Source organism: Lycium barbarum, chromosome 1 (genome assembly GCF_019175385.1).
Source record: "Lycium barbarum isolate Lr01 chromosome 1, ASM1917538v2, whole genome shotgun sequence".
Lineage (NCBI taxonomy): Eukaryota > Viridiplantae > Streptophyta > Magnoliopsida > Solanales > Solanaceae > Lycium > Lycium barbarum.
In genome coordinates, this window is record NC_083337.1 from 150576807 (window position 1) to 150595596 (window position 18790).

At 35.4% G+C, this 18790-nt stretch overlaps 1 protein-coding gene across 2 annotated transcripts; it reads left to right on the forward strand.

Moving 5' to 3' along the window:
* Window positions 1-2834: 2834 nt before the first annotated feature.
* On the forward strand, window positions 2835-11264 carry LOC132644007 (protein TIFY 8). Of its 2 annotated transcripts, none has more exons than XM_060360548.1 (6): window positions 2835-3638; window positions 4676-4851; window positions 5009-5457; window positions 5549-5636; window positions 10258-10486; window positions 10863-11264. In XM_060360548.1, exons 1-6 carry the CDS (start codon window positions 3425-3427, stop codon window positions 10949-10951), a joined length of 1245 nt encoding a protein of 414 aa, XP_060216531.1. In that variant the 5' UTR covers window positions 2835-3424; the 3' UTR covers window positions 10952-11264. The 2 variants fall into 2 exon arrangements, with proteins under 2 accessions (XP_060216531.1, XP_060216524.1); XM_060360541.1 differs by having other exon boundaries at window positions 2842-3638; window positions 4664-4851.
* The last annotated feature ends 7526 nt before the right edge of the window (window positions 11265-18790 follow it).

Genomic DNA, 18790 nt, shown 5'->3' on the forward strand with positions numbered 1-18790 from the left:
TGTCCAGCTCGGGCACTAGTCACGGCCCACGGGGTTGGGTCGTGACACGCTAAACTGTCAAGAATATCGGTTTCAGGTCCAACGATGACGAACCATTTGAAGACTATAATTTCAATTCCAAAGTCAAGCTCATAACAAATTGACAGCAAGAGTTCTGAAATTTGTTTGTACAAAGCTTCAAATGAACTTTAATGGAGTCTTCTAATTTTCATATGAACACTCTTCAATCTAAAGTGACAAAACAGTGTTCTAATCAAGAACTTCAACACTAATACACGACTACCGTTCATTTCAATTAAAAATTAGCCAACAAAATTGAATTCTAAATCTGGGTTTCCACACCAATCTTCAAAGTGTTTTAATAGTGATTTTCCGGCGAGATTCGACAAAGATAGACTGTTTCTTTCAATTTTTCCTGTTTTGTTCTTTCATATTCTTGTATGATTTTCCAAAATTAGTGTTGTGGTGGTGGGTCTGGTGGATGGTGGTGGAAGGTGCTCTAGCTAGAGGCCCTGCGAAGGAAGGGGGAAGGAGGGGTTGGGGTTTAGAAAATAGGTATTTTTTTTTTTTGCTAAAAAAAGGGTATTTTTTTCCTATATATTTATTTTTAAATTATTATTTTGCACTCAAAAGTCATATGTCCTCTTTTAATTAGTCATCATGCCACGTCACCCGCAAGTGTACTACATACACTTTATAATTTTAGCTGATTGTCAAAAACGGGTCTAATTGGAACAAATTCGTTATAGTCTGAGTGCTCAATTAGTACAAGATTTAGTTGAGGTGCCTAAGTGAAAGATTCTGCCAACCACAAGTGTCTCCCGATGAGTTTGGCCTAAAAAGAAAAAAAATGTTATTATGTACTTACAAATTATAAGAAAACTAACAAATAAATTAGAACGTAGTAAGAGTTGAACGAGTTAAATTATAACACATTATAAATCAAATCGCTGCAGTCGGCAGCTCCTTTCAGCCTTAGTAACTGTTGGGCTAGTCAATAACTGTTCACTTATTAACTCAACCTATTTGATCTGTTCAAATTTAAATTAATCCGCTTATTAATTTGACACCTCAAAGTAAAAGTTATCTACATTTTTGTACTGATGTATGACTCAAACGACACTAAAGTCTAAAAGCTCCCAACAAAAAATAAACTAAAAACGTATTAACATGATTAGAAGCTAACGTCCACTAATCACTTGTTTTACTCGAAAAATAGAGAGGTTTTCAAAAGGACACAAAGGCCAAGGTGGGAAAAGGACATATGAGTGATGGGGAGAAAAGTGCAAGTAGTAAAGAGTGGACACAGTCAATACATGTACTCAAAATAACACTACCAATACATGTGTGTGTATGAGAGAGAATCAAATCAATGTTCAAAATTCTTCCCCCACTCAACACTCCCCCACATTCCAATGAGAGAATCCCACCATTCACGTGTCTTCTTTTTTTCAACCTCCTACCCCAAAACCTAAATCTTTGAATATTATTATACTTCTTTTTTTAATTAATTATAATTAGTGATGAAGTCTCATGCGTGTATACTCCATACAAATAATATGTGAGTACATTTTTTCTTCTATAGTATTTGGATTGTATGATTTAGATGTGACATAATAGTCAATTATAAGAGTCGAGGACAATGAAGTCCCAGGTCCAAATTTCAACGAAGACAAAATACTACCCCTTCGTTCACTTTTATTTGTCAATTATACTAAAATTAAATTTTTCACATTTATTTGTCCACTCTAGCATATCAAGAGAAAGACAACTTTTTTTCTTTTCTTGTTTTACCCTTAAAATTAATTACTCATTTTCAAATAATTTTTCAAGTCTATTGAGACTATACATCAATTAATATGAGTATAATGGTAAAATAGATAGTTCATTTATTAACTTTCAAGGAGCATGCAAGATCAAGAGTGGACAAATAAAAGTGAACGGAGGGCGTAGCTTATTTTCAATCATGAATTTGTTCAAATTTTGATGGACAAGTTACTCAATACTTATATATGCACACACTTATTACTTAATAATGATTAAATAATTTGTATTCTTAATTTAACTTTTATAAATGTTAAAGTTAAATTACTTGATTTGATATATTTACTATGGTCGTTTTGAATTGCTTTTGGAAACCGTTTGGATAAAGAGATCACTAGAGTCGAGAGGGATGTCTGAAAACACCTTATGCTTATGGGAGTACTTCCTATATGTATACTTACTATTTAGTGTTTTGAAAATTTTTAGACAATTTTAATTTGTATTAAGCTAAATATTTGAATCACACATGATATAACCAATACTAGACTGAATGCAGTTTTAATATAGGGCAAGTGAATTACTGTAAATAAATCTTTGTATTGTCTAAAAATGAAGCGGACTATACATTTTAATTTACATAATGTATATTTTAAAAAATATAAAGAATCAACCAATCAATAATTATTCAATGATTATCAATTGCAACACTATTATTTTGGTAAACAATCTCTCTACCTCTCAAGGTAAGAGTAAAATTTGCTTACATCTATCCTCCCCAAACCCTCACTTTGTGAGAGATTTCACGCTGGTATGTTGTTGTTGTACTATTATTTTGGATAAAAATATATTTGCACTCGATATTTACACTCACGAATTGACGCAAGACAAGTGTCTTTTATATGTTGATTTAGCAAAGAATATATAAGAATCAAAATTAATGGGGAGGCTTTTCTCCAGAGGTAGCAGCCCGCATGGACCTTTTTCACCCTCAATTAAGCCAATTTGGAGTTGTTTTAAGATACAACTGTAAATAAAACAAGCATAGGACAAATATATTGCAATTAATGATACATCCTCTCTTCCAATAATAAACTGCAAGAAAAAGAAAAAGAAAAAGAAAAAAAAGATCCCTACTATTATTCTCCTGCTTTCTCCCTTCCCAATGCTATGTCTCTGTAATTTTTTGAAGCAAAAAAACAGGCCCCATATTAGTAGATGTGAGTGGGCAAGAGAACCAAGAACACAGAACCCATTTATGTATTATTATGTGTAAGAAAAAGCCACTCACTTTTGCAATTTAATGCCCCCTTTCTCTCTCTCTTATTCTGTTCAGTTCAGTACTTGACTGATTCTTGAACCATTTTTTTTTTCTTTTTACTGAAAGGCACTACCTTTGTCTTCTTTTTTCCTTTTCTTGTATAATAATATCCAGGCCAGTTTTTGCACATTTTGAATTAATTCAACAAGTAGTGGTCTCTCTTACAACTTGTCTGCAAAAGTTGCAGATAATAAGCTCACACTACTATAGCTGTGACCTTCTTTTTCCCTCTTTTTTGTGCAAAGATTGTTGCTTTTTTTGGCTCTTTTAGGTAATTAAGGATGGAGTTTCAAGGAGATAATTATATAGAGATGAAATGGGTGTGTTGGTGATGCTACATGTATGGCTCACATACAAAGTAGTAAAAAAAAAGGTGCTACTGGTACTGCAGATAATGAAGTGAAAGCAGGAGCAGGCACTACTACTTTTCATGATTTTTTGGGTAAAGGGTATCCCGGAGATTCATCTCTGATGATGGCCGGAGATTCTCTGTCAGTTGGTGCTTCTTCTGGTGGTGGACGTGGCCCCATTTCCACCACTTCTGATCTGGCTTCTGGTAACTAAAAATCCAACCTTTCTTCCATATTCATGTTTTGCGTTGTACTCCTTTTCTTATGCAAATTTGAGGGGAAAGTAGAGGCTGTTAGCTTTATATTTTTGATTGTATATTATAGTTTTAACTGATTGAGGATATGACCTTAGATAGGAAGATTTGGAGGTCGAGGATTAGTAGGTAGCTGAGGGGGCTAGCTCCTCATCTCCTCTTTTACTTTTAGTAGTAGTACTATTATTTAGGTATCACACAGCTCCTTATTCTTTGATGTGTACTTCTAGCTGTTGCTGCATTTGTTTTGTATCTTGCTACTTTGTTGTCCGATTTTTTCACAACCTTGCATTGGGTACATTTCTTTTGAGCCGAGGGTATATCGGAAACAACCTCTATACCCCACAAAGGTAGGGGTAAGGTCTTCGTACATCCTACCCTCCCCAGACCCAATGTTGGATTTCACTGGGTATGTTGTTGTATATTTTGATATATAATCTGCCAGATGATTCAGTTAGCACTTTTTTATCTTTGCTTTAGTTCATGAGCATGTTTTAGTGTATAATCATGCTGCTGCTTTACTTTTATTTATGTTTACAAGCTTGATGTTTCTTGTGATATGTTTTTGTACCTAACTAAGCCTATCTTATAGTTGACTAAGCAAAGGGAATGCTTCTTGTGGAGGAAGTTTATTTGAGATAATTGATTGATTTAGTAGCTTCATATGTTGTCCTTTTTTCAATTACCTGTCAATTTTTTCTATTCTAGTATTAATTTACGAAGACTTGACTCAACTTTTGAACTCTTTTTTCTGTATCGTTATCAATAGCCTTTGATAAAGGGTGAGATTTTCTAGCATTCACATATGGGAATTCTATGCATGCCTTTACTAGAAAAGGAAGTTAGCTTAGAAGAAACATTTTTTAAGTAACAAGTGATTGAATATTTCTTCTTTTGAGAATGTTGCAAGTTGCTTTCTGATGGTTGTTCTGTATGATAAATTTGAACAGTATTTGATCATTTTCTTATCATGGTAGAAAGAAATGTAGGAAATCACTTTGAAGGAGTGCCATTCTATGGCCTAAGGGGTGAACTTTCAGGGCCTGAGACAGGTAATCGATTGTCGGGAACGAAAAGAAGCAATTCTGACTCTTTCATGGGTTCAACAAGAGATAAATTTTCATCGCTACGACCAGATGCACTGGAGAGCTCACATATGCAGAAGGTATGTATTTCCTCTTTTGCCCCATTTACTAACCAAAATTCCAAAAAGTTGAAAAAAAAGAAGGAAAAATTGTTCCAAGTTGCTCTTCTGTTGGTTGCATATCATCCTATTGTGCCTGCTATTTTGCTCTGATACTGGTAGTTTTCTTCAAGTTCAGCTACTACGAAATGCAGGGGGCGAGCGACGTGGACGACCACATGACCAGGAAATGTCCTTTGTTATGCATCAAATGAGGCCACTTCATGCCTCTTTAATATCACAACCATCCGCCACTGGTAGAACCGATGCCAGTGCTTCCAAGTGGGATCGAGTTATTCCTGTCAATGTTGGTCCCACCTTGCAGTATCCTCCACGTGCTAGTCATGTTTTACCTTTTGGGTATCAGTCGTCAGCCAACAGGTTTGGAGATGCCAATGCCGGACCTTCTACAATATCTCAAGCAGCCGCTGATGAAGGATCAAGGACAGGAATCAAAGGATCTGGAATATTAAGCTCCATTAATGCAAGTGGTGGAATCTGTGATAGAAGCCTTTCTGGGGTGCCATTAAGTGGTGCGAAGCAGAAGTCTGGGCTTCACTTGACTGACCTGGAATCTTCTAACCCAAGGTAATTTTACTAGATACTGCACCTCTTTTGATGTCTGTCTGAGTTTCTCTATTAATATCATTGAGAGTTCTTGATATTTGTTGCATGATAGTCGGCAAGGATCGTCACCCGTTGGCTCTCAAATGACTATATTTTATGGGGGTCAAGCCCATGTTTTTGATAATGTCCATCCCAACAAGGTTTGTCTTCTGCTTTATCAAATCATACCTCTCTTCTGTGTTTATACTGTTTTTGTAATGTCTTTGTGTCGCTTTTTCTTTTACTTTCTTTTTGAACAGAGTAGTTGAATAAATTTAGTGTGTCAGCCAACTGATAAGTTATTGTCTAATTGCTCACTTGGCTGAATTCGTCAATCCACAATACCAGGTATATTGTGTGAAATGAAAGTAACATGCTTCAATAATAAAATAAAAAAAGATGTTTAGCATGTGAAATCATAATCCCTCATACTTAACTTGTCTATGGTAATAACTGATGGTATCCCTGGCGATATAATTCTTGATCAGTTTGGTCTTGATTTGGAGAATTTTGTTTAATCAATTTTTAGTGAAAGAGGAGAATTATCTTACTGAAGAAGTTTTAGCTTGCTGTAAAGCTATTAGTGATGGAACTAGTACTGGCATGTATCAAATCTGAATGGTAGGCACAACCGTAGATAAAAATAAACTTTGACATTGTATCTACTATCAAGTAAAGCATGGTAATAAAGTTATACGTTGTCAGGAGAATAACTGCTATAGCAACTTGTTTCAGATGAGACACATAATGATACTACAAAAAAGAGTATACATTGGGATGGTGCTGCGACTGACTAATTCTACGATGCCTTCTTTTTATTTGTAAATAAGTGGTTTTCTGTAAACTGTTCCTTCACCACTAAGCCAAGATATCCGGTCTAGCAGGCTCACAATATAGCTCAAGAAAAGGATTAAATATCAATGCAGAAGCATAGAGTGATTGAGGTTTGAAATGATTCATTATCTTTTAATGCAATGCTACCCTGTAGTATTATGTTGTTTGGAGAATTATACATCGACTCCAGGAAGGTCGATAGAGGGACAAATATGGCATGATTTGTTTTCATGATCTTGGGGTTAGAACGAAAAATGCCTCTTTTCATATAACTTGAGATCCACTAGTTTAGGAAGGATGCCAAATAGGTTGTTTTGTGACACAGTCAGACCACTTTTATGCGTGGTTAGGTTTTGTCGGTTTTGACATGTGGATATCATACTTTACGAAGTGGAAAGTAGCATAAAATGTAGCAAAGTCTTTTGATAAGTTAAACCATACCCGAAAACCCCTAACCAACAGTTAATGAATGACCCTTTTTGCTCACTCAGTTATTCGAACCCAAACCTCTTGGTTGGAGGTAGAGGATCTTTCCATCACTTGTCTTAAACATAGCAAATTAAGTGCATACAAGAGCCTCTAGTATAAAATCTAATTTCTCAGGTGATGTTCAGAAAGGATATGGGATAAATCAAGCAAGTCCTCTAGCACTAGCAATGAGTCTGTATCTGGGAATAAAATGGTGACCAACCTAGATTATTATAGACCGTGAATAATTTCATATTGTTTTGACTTTTGACCTTATCTTGGGTTAGCACTAGTAAGTACAATCAACATTTATGTGAACTTGATCTTACCTCCTTGGCGCATTAATCAATGTTAAGTCCCACATTGATTGAGGGAATGAGTTGTGATCTCCTTATTTGGTATTGGACAATCCTCCCTAATGAGCTAGCTTATGGGTTTAGACATTAGTTAGATCCAAGGGACATATCATCACATGGTTTCAGAGCCTGACCAATCGATCCTTGTTGTTGTTTTTCTCAATGTTTGGCTCCCGTAATCCACGCTCCAGTTGAGTCCTGGCGTGTAAGAGGGGGCCGGGGGTTGTTAAGTCCCACATCTGTTGAGGGAATGAGTTGTGGTCTCCTAATATGGTCTTAGGCAATTCTCCCTTCATGAGGTAGCTTTTGGGGTTGAGTTAGGCCCAATGACTATATCTTCACAATAAAGTTTATCTTGACTTCTCCAGGAAAAGAATAATCACAATAAAGTTTATCTTGACTTCTCCAGGAAAAGAATAATTTTAAAACTTACAAATTTTCTTAACTTGTTCAAGACTAGCTGTACAAATTCTCTAATTTGTCGTCCCTAAATGATCCTAGTTCTACTGTAATTCATGACTAGATGCTTTTTATTCACCTGTTAGTCTTCTCGTTAATTATGGTTAAATTAACTTGGTAATGCGTTAATGTACTTGTAATATACCTAATACACCCTCCACCCTACATTTGTTTTTGAGCCGTCCCAAAAAGATGTTCGTTCTTTAAGTGAAGATTAATGTCCTTAAATATTTATTCATTTTAAAATAGTACTGTATCACATCAGGAGTTAGATGAGAAACATGTAAAAACTTTTAGTTGATTAAGTTAAGTGCCTATTTTAGGTTCTTGAAACCTAAAGTGAAGGGCTAGGGGTCCCACAAAAAGCAAGAAAACCATTTTGGTCAAATAAGAAGTATCCTCGGTAGTTTTCAAAATCATTCATGAGTTGATTTCCGAGTCTAAAGCTGCTGTCATATAATTGTCTTTTATTTTTTGGTCAAGGTTAGTTTCATTAATGTCATTCTAGGAGTTCTGTGGTCCAGCTAGTTTTAGTCTCTGAAGTGTTGGAAGTCCTTTGACCATGGGCTCTGAGGTACTCAGCAGCAAGTACTTTGGCCTCCAAGCTACCACTCTTAGTCGTTTGTTCGAGTACTATATCTATTTATAGACATTGTACTGTGCATACCAAATACTATTATGAATAAATTTTTGGCTGGTCGTGTTATGTGGATCCCTTGTAAAGGGTGACTTCCCCTCTCCCGGTCTCTCTTTATGTCCTTTGCCTTCTTCTCTACCCCTATTCTTGTTCTTTCTACTGCTGCCACTATTACCTGTGGAAACCATACCTGTCTATCTGCCAAGAAGTTCCTGATTTCGTAATCCTCCTATTTTCTAATGCCTCAATCATTTTGTTCCTAGCAACTGTAATTTGAAAAAAACTACATTCACTACATAAGCAATAAAAAGGTACCGGTCGTCCATTTTCTCAGTGGCATCTTGCTAATATGTCACAAATGTCAGGCTGACTTTCAACACTTACAAGCGCTCAAGCCTATAAAGAAAGTTTCATTTACTCTACCTCTAGAGCCACCTCTCTTTAAACCTGTGTATAACTTCAAAACTTGTCTATGTATCCATGCTCAGTAGAATTAAGAGTACACTTCGGAATGGAGTGTATAAGTACATGTTGATTGAATGGAAATATTATCCTTGAATGCATTCATTTACTTGGTGCGTCTCATGACAGTTTTATTACCTTTTCTTAACATTACTCTCTCAAAATTTCTGTGCATTAGTTGGAAGTCTGTCCATGAACCTAAAATTGGTTTGGCTAATCCACTTGAAAACAAGCTGCGGTATGATAATTTCAATCCAGTTTGCCAATTGCTATTCCAATTAGAATCTTCAATATGACAGAAATTTGTCACTTCTAATTTCTTTCTTTCATTTTTAAGAATCCTACTGTATTAATAAGAATCAGAAAATTTTGGCTTCCCTTGATATGTAAGGCAATTCCAGACGAGCTATTCCATGAGAGACTTGACACCAATGACTTGCTACATCTGAGAAGAATTATATATCCTTAAGCCTTTACTCTTGCATATTCTATAGAAAGTCCAATCAAACTTAGATCTGTTCGGACAACTTTTGTAAAAAGCTCTTAAAACATTTTTTGGAAAAAAAAAAAAGAGTTAATGCCAAAAGAATTGTACTCTGATAGTTATAGTTTTATTTTTTTGATGAAGAGATAGTTGTAGTTCTATTGAAGATCTGTGAATGTTTTGTAAGTGAAGGAGAATGTTTCTTCTAAAAACATCTGAAAGACTAAAACCCACTTCCTTGAATCTGAAAAAACTTTGTGCAAAATCTTCTTTGAAAAAAATAAAACTTAGACAAACATGTTTTTTGGGAAATTTCTTACAAGATGTCAAGATCTCAAAAGAAAATCACAAAGAAACACCACATCCTATCAAGAGGCCTTTGTTGGTTCTGCCTTAGTGATTTGGTTACGGGATTGTGCGAGAAATTGTCGTGATCTCACTTCTAACTTCTCTCACATTATTGCCTATGCATTCGTCAAATTTTCACTTAGAGAAGGCCCAAAATGTGTATCTACTGAAGTTTGAGGGTGATATGACTTCACAGGTCAATGACTGTGCACAGTAGGTGATGGGACTTCTCCTAAGGAAACTAAAAGCAAGAATCTTGTATTCCATGTTTGTTCCTTGGATTAGGATGGGATTGGAGTTGGAATTGAATTTTATGACAAAAATAACAGAGACATTCACACCTTTGCAAATTGATTTAGAAATTTTTTCTGATGCCAATTTAGTTCGACTGCTTTGTAATACCTTAGAATTGAAAAAGCATTTTGCGACAAATATAAGCAGCGAGATGCAAGGACCATCATTGGAGTCTTGAGATTCATTATATTTAAAGAAAATTTCTTTTTTCTCCAATTGCTGAACAGTGGCAAAGGCTCGGGGGTTTATATTTAAGGGGAGAATATCTAACAAAAACTTTTATCAATCAGGCTTAGCTTTGAATTTTCTCAACTTCCCCATTTAAATATTCAATAAATCTCATTGCGCTTTGCTATTTGATTCGACTCTTAAGATGGTAGAATCAATCAAGTTTTAAAATTCTTTAGCACAACATGACCGAGTTTCCTGCTATGTATCAGGCAGATGTTATAATGGCCTTAGCTGGATCAAATGGAGGATCTTGGTCAACAAATTATGCTCCAAAACCTGCAGCAAGGCCATCAACTGGAGAAAATTATTCGCCTAAAGCAGAGAATGAGACCAAGGCTAGTAACTTAGCTCTAATAAGAGAGTTGCATGGCAGGTCCTCTGGCAAAACAGGTTTCATCCACGGTATTGGTTCTGGTGATCAAATTTCCATCACTCAAGGTAATAAATTTTACTCTCTTCATTTGGTTTTTTATGCTGACTGCCGCAAGGCTCTACGGAATGTTAAAGTTCTAAGACAACCGAATGGTGTAGGAGCATATACATAAATGCACAGCATTGTATTGGGTTTTAATTGAGAAATGCTGCCTTGTGCCTCACATAATTGACACAAGTTGCGTGAAGGTTGCCTGTGTTTGACAAATGGAATTTGTGGACCCAGAATCTTATATTATCCAAAACTTTTTCCATTTAATCTGTTGTGCATGAATATGTATGTGTCTTCTCATGCCAATTGACGTTCATATTCTCATTGACCTCAGACAGCATGTTTCTTCTAGTGCCATACAATATTCAAATTTGTTACTGTTATTTGTAGGTATCCATCGAGGGGCTAACATAACTAATGAAGCAAAAACTGCAATGCAAGCAGCAGAAAACGATACTGATGAAAAACGAGAAGTGTGATTCAACTCCAAATTGTTTAAACACAAATGGGGCTGGCATTATCACAAATCAGGCATTTTGCTCGTTTCCTTTTCCTTTATTTTTCACTACTTCACCCCTTGAAACCAGCTGAAGATTACCTATGGAAGCCAAACTTCCAATCTTGTACCGCTCTTTGTTTAGTTGTTGAATCAATGGAAGTTGGTCATTCCAGAAGAAATGCAGCACATATTTTTATAGGTTTGTTTAGACCTTGAGACACTCAGGACATGTATGCTCCATCTGTTCACTAAATGCAGTTCCGTTATGCTGATTGCAACGATGTTTTCATTTATCTGAATTCTTTTTTTGCTTATTCTTTGAGTGAAATTGCCCAAGAGTGGAATGCCTGGCTACAGAGGTTTCATTCATATATCTTGAATTGTAGTTTATTGATTTTTGGCTTCTTAATCTACAACTTCTTATTCCAACAAGAGCTTATTAACCTTGTAATTTGAGCCACCTGTTCTAGTGTTTGAAATTTAAGTAGATTTCATGTCCTTTATTTTTGACCAAAAAATAGAAAGAAAAATTAGATGTGTTAATCCTTATAAAAATATTTTGAGTCTTCTAATTATGCTCCATTAGGTTCAGTGTGAAATAAGGGCATATTTTGCCCAACTAAGTAACAAGAGGGGCATGGTTGGGTCAACCTATTGACGGAAGGCAAATTGTTGCATTTTTACCCTTTTTCCAAGGTATAATGACTCATGGTACCTATTTCAAGCTCTATGAATTTTTTTCCATGAAGGTTCATGTGTTTGAACTGTGCCAAAAGTCCAAAACTCTGGGGAGAAATGTTTAGTGCCTTGTTTAATTTTCAAAGTTATTTGTCTCGATTTGGGAGAGCTTCAGGCGATCGGTTTTGAAAGGCAAGAAAAACGCATGAATGGGGAATAGACGAGGGAGGGAAATCACTATTGTATTATTATTTTGATTTATTTATTACTTTGGACCATATTGTATTTTTTAAAACATGGGGGTTTGGTTTGGAAGCTTAGATAAAAAAATTTAAGTTAATTAGCACTAATCTTAATAGGAGTCCATATACCTAAGAATTACATTTTTTTTGTGCGGAGTGCTGTTTAATTTTTGCCCTTCGCCTAAAACTCCTAGGTTTCGGGTTCGAATCTCCGCTCAGCAAAAATTTTAAAAAAATCGCCAGGTAAAACTTGGATTCGCAACAAAAATTTGCCTTCAAAACTTTGCCTTAAGGCAGAATTTCACAGGCAAAACTCTGCCTGAAGCAGACAAAATTCTGCCTGCAGGCTTAACTTTGGCCCGAATAGGCCTAAGTTTGCTATAAAACTCTGCCTTGCGATTTTTTTTTTTTTGACTGAGCCAGAGTTCGAACCCCAATCTTCATGGTATTAGGCGAAGGATAAAAATTAAAGATCACCCCAAAATAATGACATTCCTGCGAATTGACCTAAGAATTAAACCTTGTGGTCCAAATGAAGAAATTGCACGATTTGACCTTCAAATGGGATGGTCTTTAATTTTTTACCTTCAGAATCGAACTATGCCAAGAGGAGCATAAGTTTTTTAAAGGCGCGGGACATAATATGTGGGATATTATGATGCGGAAATATAAACAGGGACAAAAATTCAAGACAACACAAAAACAGGGATAGAAGTGCAGATGTCCAAATTCCCAATTGAGTCTGGGTCTTGGACCAAATAATTAGAAGCCCAGGTAACAAACATATCAAGTTGGGGCGTACGAAGGAAACTGATAAACCGCACCAAACAAATAATCCAAATCAAACCCAGAAAAAAATTCGATTAGTGGTTTGGTTTGACTTAGTTTGGTTTTAAAAAGAAAAACTCGAGCACTATTGGTTTGGTTTGGTTTTGTTTTAACCTAAAAAAAGTCAAACCGAATCAAACCAACCTGACATTACACTTTTAAAATTTCAAAAATATTTTATACATAAAAGTATTTATTTATAATGTAATTTATAAATATTTCTTAAACTTTTTCATAGTTTTTTTTTGTCTTTTAACATATTATTTCATTTGGAATTAGAATTTTGAATGGTCCAATAAGTTTTATAGCCCATAGATAGTAGTAACTCAAATAAAACTCAACAAAAATCAAATCAATACTAATGCTAACAAAAGAAATGCAATTTTAACTAGGAATGATAATAATGTTACATATCTATTCTTTAGTTTTATATTGGTTTAGAAAGTGAAAATACATAACTTAGTTTTATTTTTTCTTTAATATTTAGTTATGTAATTAATACTTATTAGCCGTACTTATTTTAGCATGACTTAGAGCCCGTTTGGATTGGCTTACGGCTTAAAGCTGTTTGCAGCTTATAAGCTGAAAAAAATAAGTTGGGGTAGTCCAACTTATTTTTTTTGGCTTATAAGCTGTTTTCAGCTTATAAGCTGCTTTAGATAAATTAAGTCAAATGGGTTCAATTATTTTTTTGAGCTTATTTTAAGCATAAAATGACTTTAAGCTGGTCAGCCAAACACTCAAAAAAGCTGAAAACAACTTATAAGCCAACTTATAAGTCAATCCAAACGGGCTCTTAGTACTTTTAGATTATGATCATTTTCTATATGCCTTATAATTAAAACATACTTATTATAGCATGACTTAGTACTTTTAAATTATGATCATTTTATTTTATGCAATTTCATTACTTTTTTTTGTTGAATATTTTGGTACAATGTCATCTCTCATATCACATTTTGTGTTATTTTCTTAAAAAATATTTTAATTAGATATTCGTATCTTACTAGGACTAAAAAAATATTTGAAGTACAAGTTATATGTTTAGTATGAAGACTTTACTCGAAAAAAATCTGAAAAATCCGAGCAACCCGAAAAAATCGAGAAAACCAAGGGTTCGAAAACCCGACTTTTGTTAGTTTGGTTTGGTTTGTAGATTTAAAAACCTGATACAATTGGTTTGGTTTGATCTTTAAAAAAACCCGAACCAACCCGGGGTCGGTACATGTACACCCCTTATCAAGTTTATTAACTGAGGAGAATGATTTTCTTGATGTTATAATCGTTATGTGATTATGGTTTAATTTGCATAGCCAATATAAATAAATTATAAAGAAGAAGAAGAACTTGACAAAATTCTTACTACTATTTTTATTCTTGTATACGATATATTTTTCAATATTCAATCAAATTAAGGAAAGATTCTGATTCTTGCCTAAATTCTTCTGCAAAAAAAGGAAGTTTTGTGAGAATAAAAAGAAGCAGCTTTCACGTTACACTGTAGAAGTTAAAGAAAGTTTTCCTTTTTTATGACTTTTCATCACCTTAATCAGAAACCCAAGAGAAACTTTTCTTTCAATAGCTCTTTTTTCCTTTTAGCGTTTGGTTTAAAACTATAAATTGGCTTAGGCTGCGTTTAGAGTTGGGATAAAAATATCTTTGAGAGCCATGGAAGAGAAAAGTGTGGATGCAGCAGAGGATCATATATCCAAATTACCAGTGCCAATTTTGCAACACTTTCTATCTTTACTCCTTGCTAAAGATGCTGCACAAATTAGTACTTTCTCTAAGGCATGGTATACTGCTTGGACTTCCCCCTCCCACTTGAATTTTGGTAATGAATTCTTATATCGCGTAGAGGATGACCGCAGGATACTTTCAGAAAACATAGCGGAGCTTCTGAATATTGTTGATCAAACTCTAGCAAGCAGAAGGTTTCTATACAAAAGTTCTGGCCTATCATTGGAGCTCTTATGGTCATAATTGGATTAAGACGCTCGTTGCATATAATATCAAGGAGTTGATTTTAACCGTATACAGACCTGATGACAGTTTCAACATCTTTCCAGAAGAAATCTTTGCTGCCAAGGGACTAAATGTTCTTGAATTATGCGGATTTAAGCTTGAATTGCCCCCTGATGGCATAAAGTTTTCATCTTTGCGAAAGTTAAGACTCTCTCATACATATTTGGACGAGCAATTCGTTCAAGCTTTATGTGCAAGCTGCAGCTGTGTAGAGGATTTAAGTTTTTGTGATTTTCACGGACTAGCCAGCTTGGAAATTGCAGGAACTTTACCGAAACTGAAGGAGGTTTGACTAGTTTGTCTTCCTGAATTCCAGATGGTTGATATTGTAGCTCCAAATCTTGAACATCTTGACATTGATAGCAGTAACAGGAAGCAGCTACAAGCTGTAACTAAAATAACTTGTTGCAAAGCCTTGAAATTTTTGCACCTCGGTCATGTGAAAGTCACTGACGAATGGCTAAAGGACCTTCTTTTCAATCAACCCAACCTTGAATACGTGTACTTATCCGATTGTTCTGAATTGCAGACAATCAAGATCTCAAGTGACCGGCTCGAGTACCTTGCACTATCGTGGTGCTCAGATTTGATTGATGTTGAACTGGATACTCCTAATTTAACAAGATTCGAATATTATGCTTGTTTTGATCAATTTCCAACGCTCAAACTCGTGAAAGCTTCGATTTTGCTAGAAGTTGAACTCTGCTATTTCACAGGAGAAAGACTTGATAGACATTGGTACTCTAAGGTCATGAAATTTCTTGGAAACTTCAAGCAGTCAAAGGCTATTGAGTTAATATGCAACACGGATGCGATAGTTGTACCAAAAGACATGAGAAAAAACTTGGTTCCTCCACTCTATGGTACTACTGATAGCTTGCACCTAAAGTTTATAAGTTCGGATAATTACTCACTTGTGGATGTTGTTGATAGTTTGCTTTGGATTTCTCCTCAACTCGACACCCTATCTTTTGTCTTGTCTCTAGGGTTAAGCCATACCTTGAAGTTTATATATGAAGATGTATCAGCTGAAGATGAGAAAACTTTTTGTAGGCGTAAGTTAAAGGAAGTCAAAATGGAAAACTTTACAAGTATGGAGCAACAGGAGTTGAGAAATTATCTTTTCACAAATGAAGATTAAATCAGAAATGATTGACGATTCCAAAGAAATACAGCCTTTGAGTCCAAGATTTCACTTCAATAAATGCGCCTTTGAGTCCAAGTCTGTTTTCTGCCTGTCACACAGCATGAGATGCGTTCCTTAGCAGGATATGACAAAGGTCTTCTATAACTTTGGTATAGGTTCAAATCCTATTGGACACAATTTTTCTTCCTAATTATTTTTTTAGAATATTTGCATGTGTCATGGCAACTTACATATAGTGATGTATTGTGTTTCAAGATAATGAAAGGTTTGCCACCATTATGAATTCAGGTTGTCCAAACTTTTTTGTTTACCAGGTACCAACCTTTTTCTCCTACACCTAGTTTGCCTTACACAGAGATTTAAAGAGTATAGGTGTGTGTGTCCAAAAATAGACATATAACTAAAAATTCTCATTATTTTGAGATTTTATAAGTGGATGTAGCTAGTTTAACTCTCAAGATTGTATGAGATTAAAACAGTAATGAATTGTCAAAGAAGAATGACTGATTTGAAAGTGGATATAATCTCTAGTTGTACAAGAAAGAAACATAAAACTCTTTAGGACAAAGTAAATATATTGGAAGGCTATAGATTGTACAAGTTGCATGTTTCTCTACACTATACAATTAACCAGTAGCATGCATACGAGTATTCAACAGAGTGAACAGGTATGTCATGCCTTCTCAAAATATCCTCCCTTCCATAGTTCAACAGAGTGAACAGGTGTATCGCTATCTATAGTTATCTTTTAAGTGGACTAGGAGGAGTTACAACACCAAAATCAATACATCCTCTATATTTACACCTGGACAACTCTGTTAAACTCTTAACAACTACTCCCTCCGAGGTACATAGGCAGCCTGTGACCGAGATGATCTCAGGTGCAGCCCCTTTTAGTTTTAAAAAAAATTACTATATAGTTGATCAACACTCCTTACAAAGAAGCACGAGTTGTTATAGTTCTTCTCTGGCCATGGATGAGAGGCATCAGTTTTGCAATACATGCTGACAATAAAATGATTGCACAGCTCTATTCTATTTCAACAATTAATGTGAATTGCTAGTCCAATTTCAAATTGCAAGCTCTGTTGCTGCTTCCTAAATTTTTCTATGTGATTTTGGGCTATTGATGAGTGACATCAGTTTGTAATACATGCCTCAGTAAAATCATTGAAGAGCTCTATTCTATTTCATTCAATAATGTTAAGTGCTAAGTGCAATTTCAAACAGCAAACTCTGTTGCAGATTCATAAAGTTTTGTATCTGCTGCAGTCGCTTGTACAAATCACGAAGCTGAATGAAATATATCAAAGCTTGTTCTCTATTCCTACTTTGGATCTTGTCATAATGTCTCTTTGAGCATCCTGATGAAGCCACCCATGCATAAACAATAGTTAGAAAGTTGAGTTTGATATTATGATTATCTGCTAGGTTAGAAATTTTTGGTTTCTTTAAGAAATGGAAGAATGTAGGATTAAAACAAAGCTGAGTGTTTTACTTAACCAGACGATTTCCCTAATACTCCTCTGCTTGCAAAAGATAGTGGTATATAATAGCAGCTAGAGCAGGGGGGCCAGAAAACGCCTTTCGTTTTCCACCCATCGTCGGCCTTTTCCGCCTCTCACCTCTTCTATCTATCATTAGAAGTACCTCACTAAGCTATCAATCGCAAAGCTATCGACCAGTTCAACCAGGAGGCTCTTAACAATCTATCTTCCGGGGCATACAATGATTCTTTCACGATGTTATACCCCGTACATTTATACGACAAATTACCCGCAAGCAAATCGACTCAAGTTAAAGACGGGATCATTTTCGGGCACGAAGTAGAAATCTTTAATTTCCGGTTTCTATTAGAACATGAATTGCTTATAAATTTTACTTAGTGTATAAATATTAATGGATATTAGGGATTAATTAACCATGATTAGATTATTAAGTGGGGATTAAAAATTAATTATTCACTAATTAGGCACTAGTGGTCGTGTAGGCTCACCAAGACATGTGGCCAAATTTGATGGGCTCAAGCCATGAGTGGGACATGTGTCCAACTAGTAGGCATGATATTTAAGTCAAATTGATGACTAAGAACTCATTTATCATCTTTCAAACTTGAGAAAACTTAGAGTTAGAGAGAGGGGCTCTCAAGCTTAGAGAGAGAGAAGTTCCCAGAGCCACTATTCACGGCGGCGCCACTATTCATGGTGGCGCACTGTTCATGCCGCCACTGTTCACGCGCCACTGATCACGGCCAAGAGGAGAAAAATCCAACCCCATTTCTAGCCTTCCCAAAAATAATTCCTTGGTGTTAACCCACTATTTGGAGGTCCCTAAGTAGCGTGGAAGCATTATTGGAGCGATCAAACCATCCATTTTTGTAAATCGCAAACCCTAACTTTCTTGTGGAGTAAAGAACAAAGGTAAGAATTTCTATTGTTTTATGGGCTATAAATGTTTTATGCATATTGTGGTATGTTAATATGGATGAAATTGGTGAAATATTGTATGTTGGAAGTGGGTTGTGTGCTTGGGGAGCTAGCCGTGTAAATGGGTGTGTGATTGGGTTAATGAATAAAAATTTTGTAGCATGTTTGATTGTTGTAGAGTGGAGAAGAGAATAAAAATCATCAATATATGTGTATGTGTGTAGTGTGGCCGTGTATAGCCCCAATGTTTGGCAAAGGCTGAATCAATATCGCTTAGTGTTTTAGTTGTCGTCGTTATGAATTCTAGTTTGGAAATGAGAGTTTAATGTCCCAAATTAATATGGTGAATGTTGCGGACTGATTTGGAGAATTTTGTGAAATGAATGCAATCTTTATATTTATGAGAATTATATCGTTATAGTGTGGATTGTTGATACAAATCATGACTTAAAAATGAGGAATGTGGTAAAGGG

Coding starts and splice junctions, on each gene's coding strand:
- LOC132644007 (XM_060360541.1), top strand. CDS start 3,425: ATGGCTCACATACAAAGTAGTAAAAAAAAAGGTGCTACTGGTACTGCA. Junction 4,852..5,008: donor AGAGCTCACATATGCAGAAG/GTATGTATTTCC, acceptor CTTCAAGTTCAG/CTACTACGAAATGCAGGGGG. Junction 5,458..5,548: donor CTGGAATCTTCTAACCCAAG/GTAATTTTACTA, acceptor GTTGCATGATAG/TCGGCAAGGATCGTCACCCG.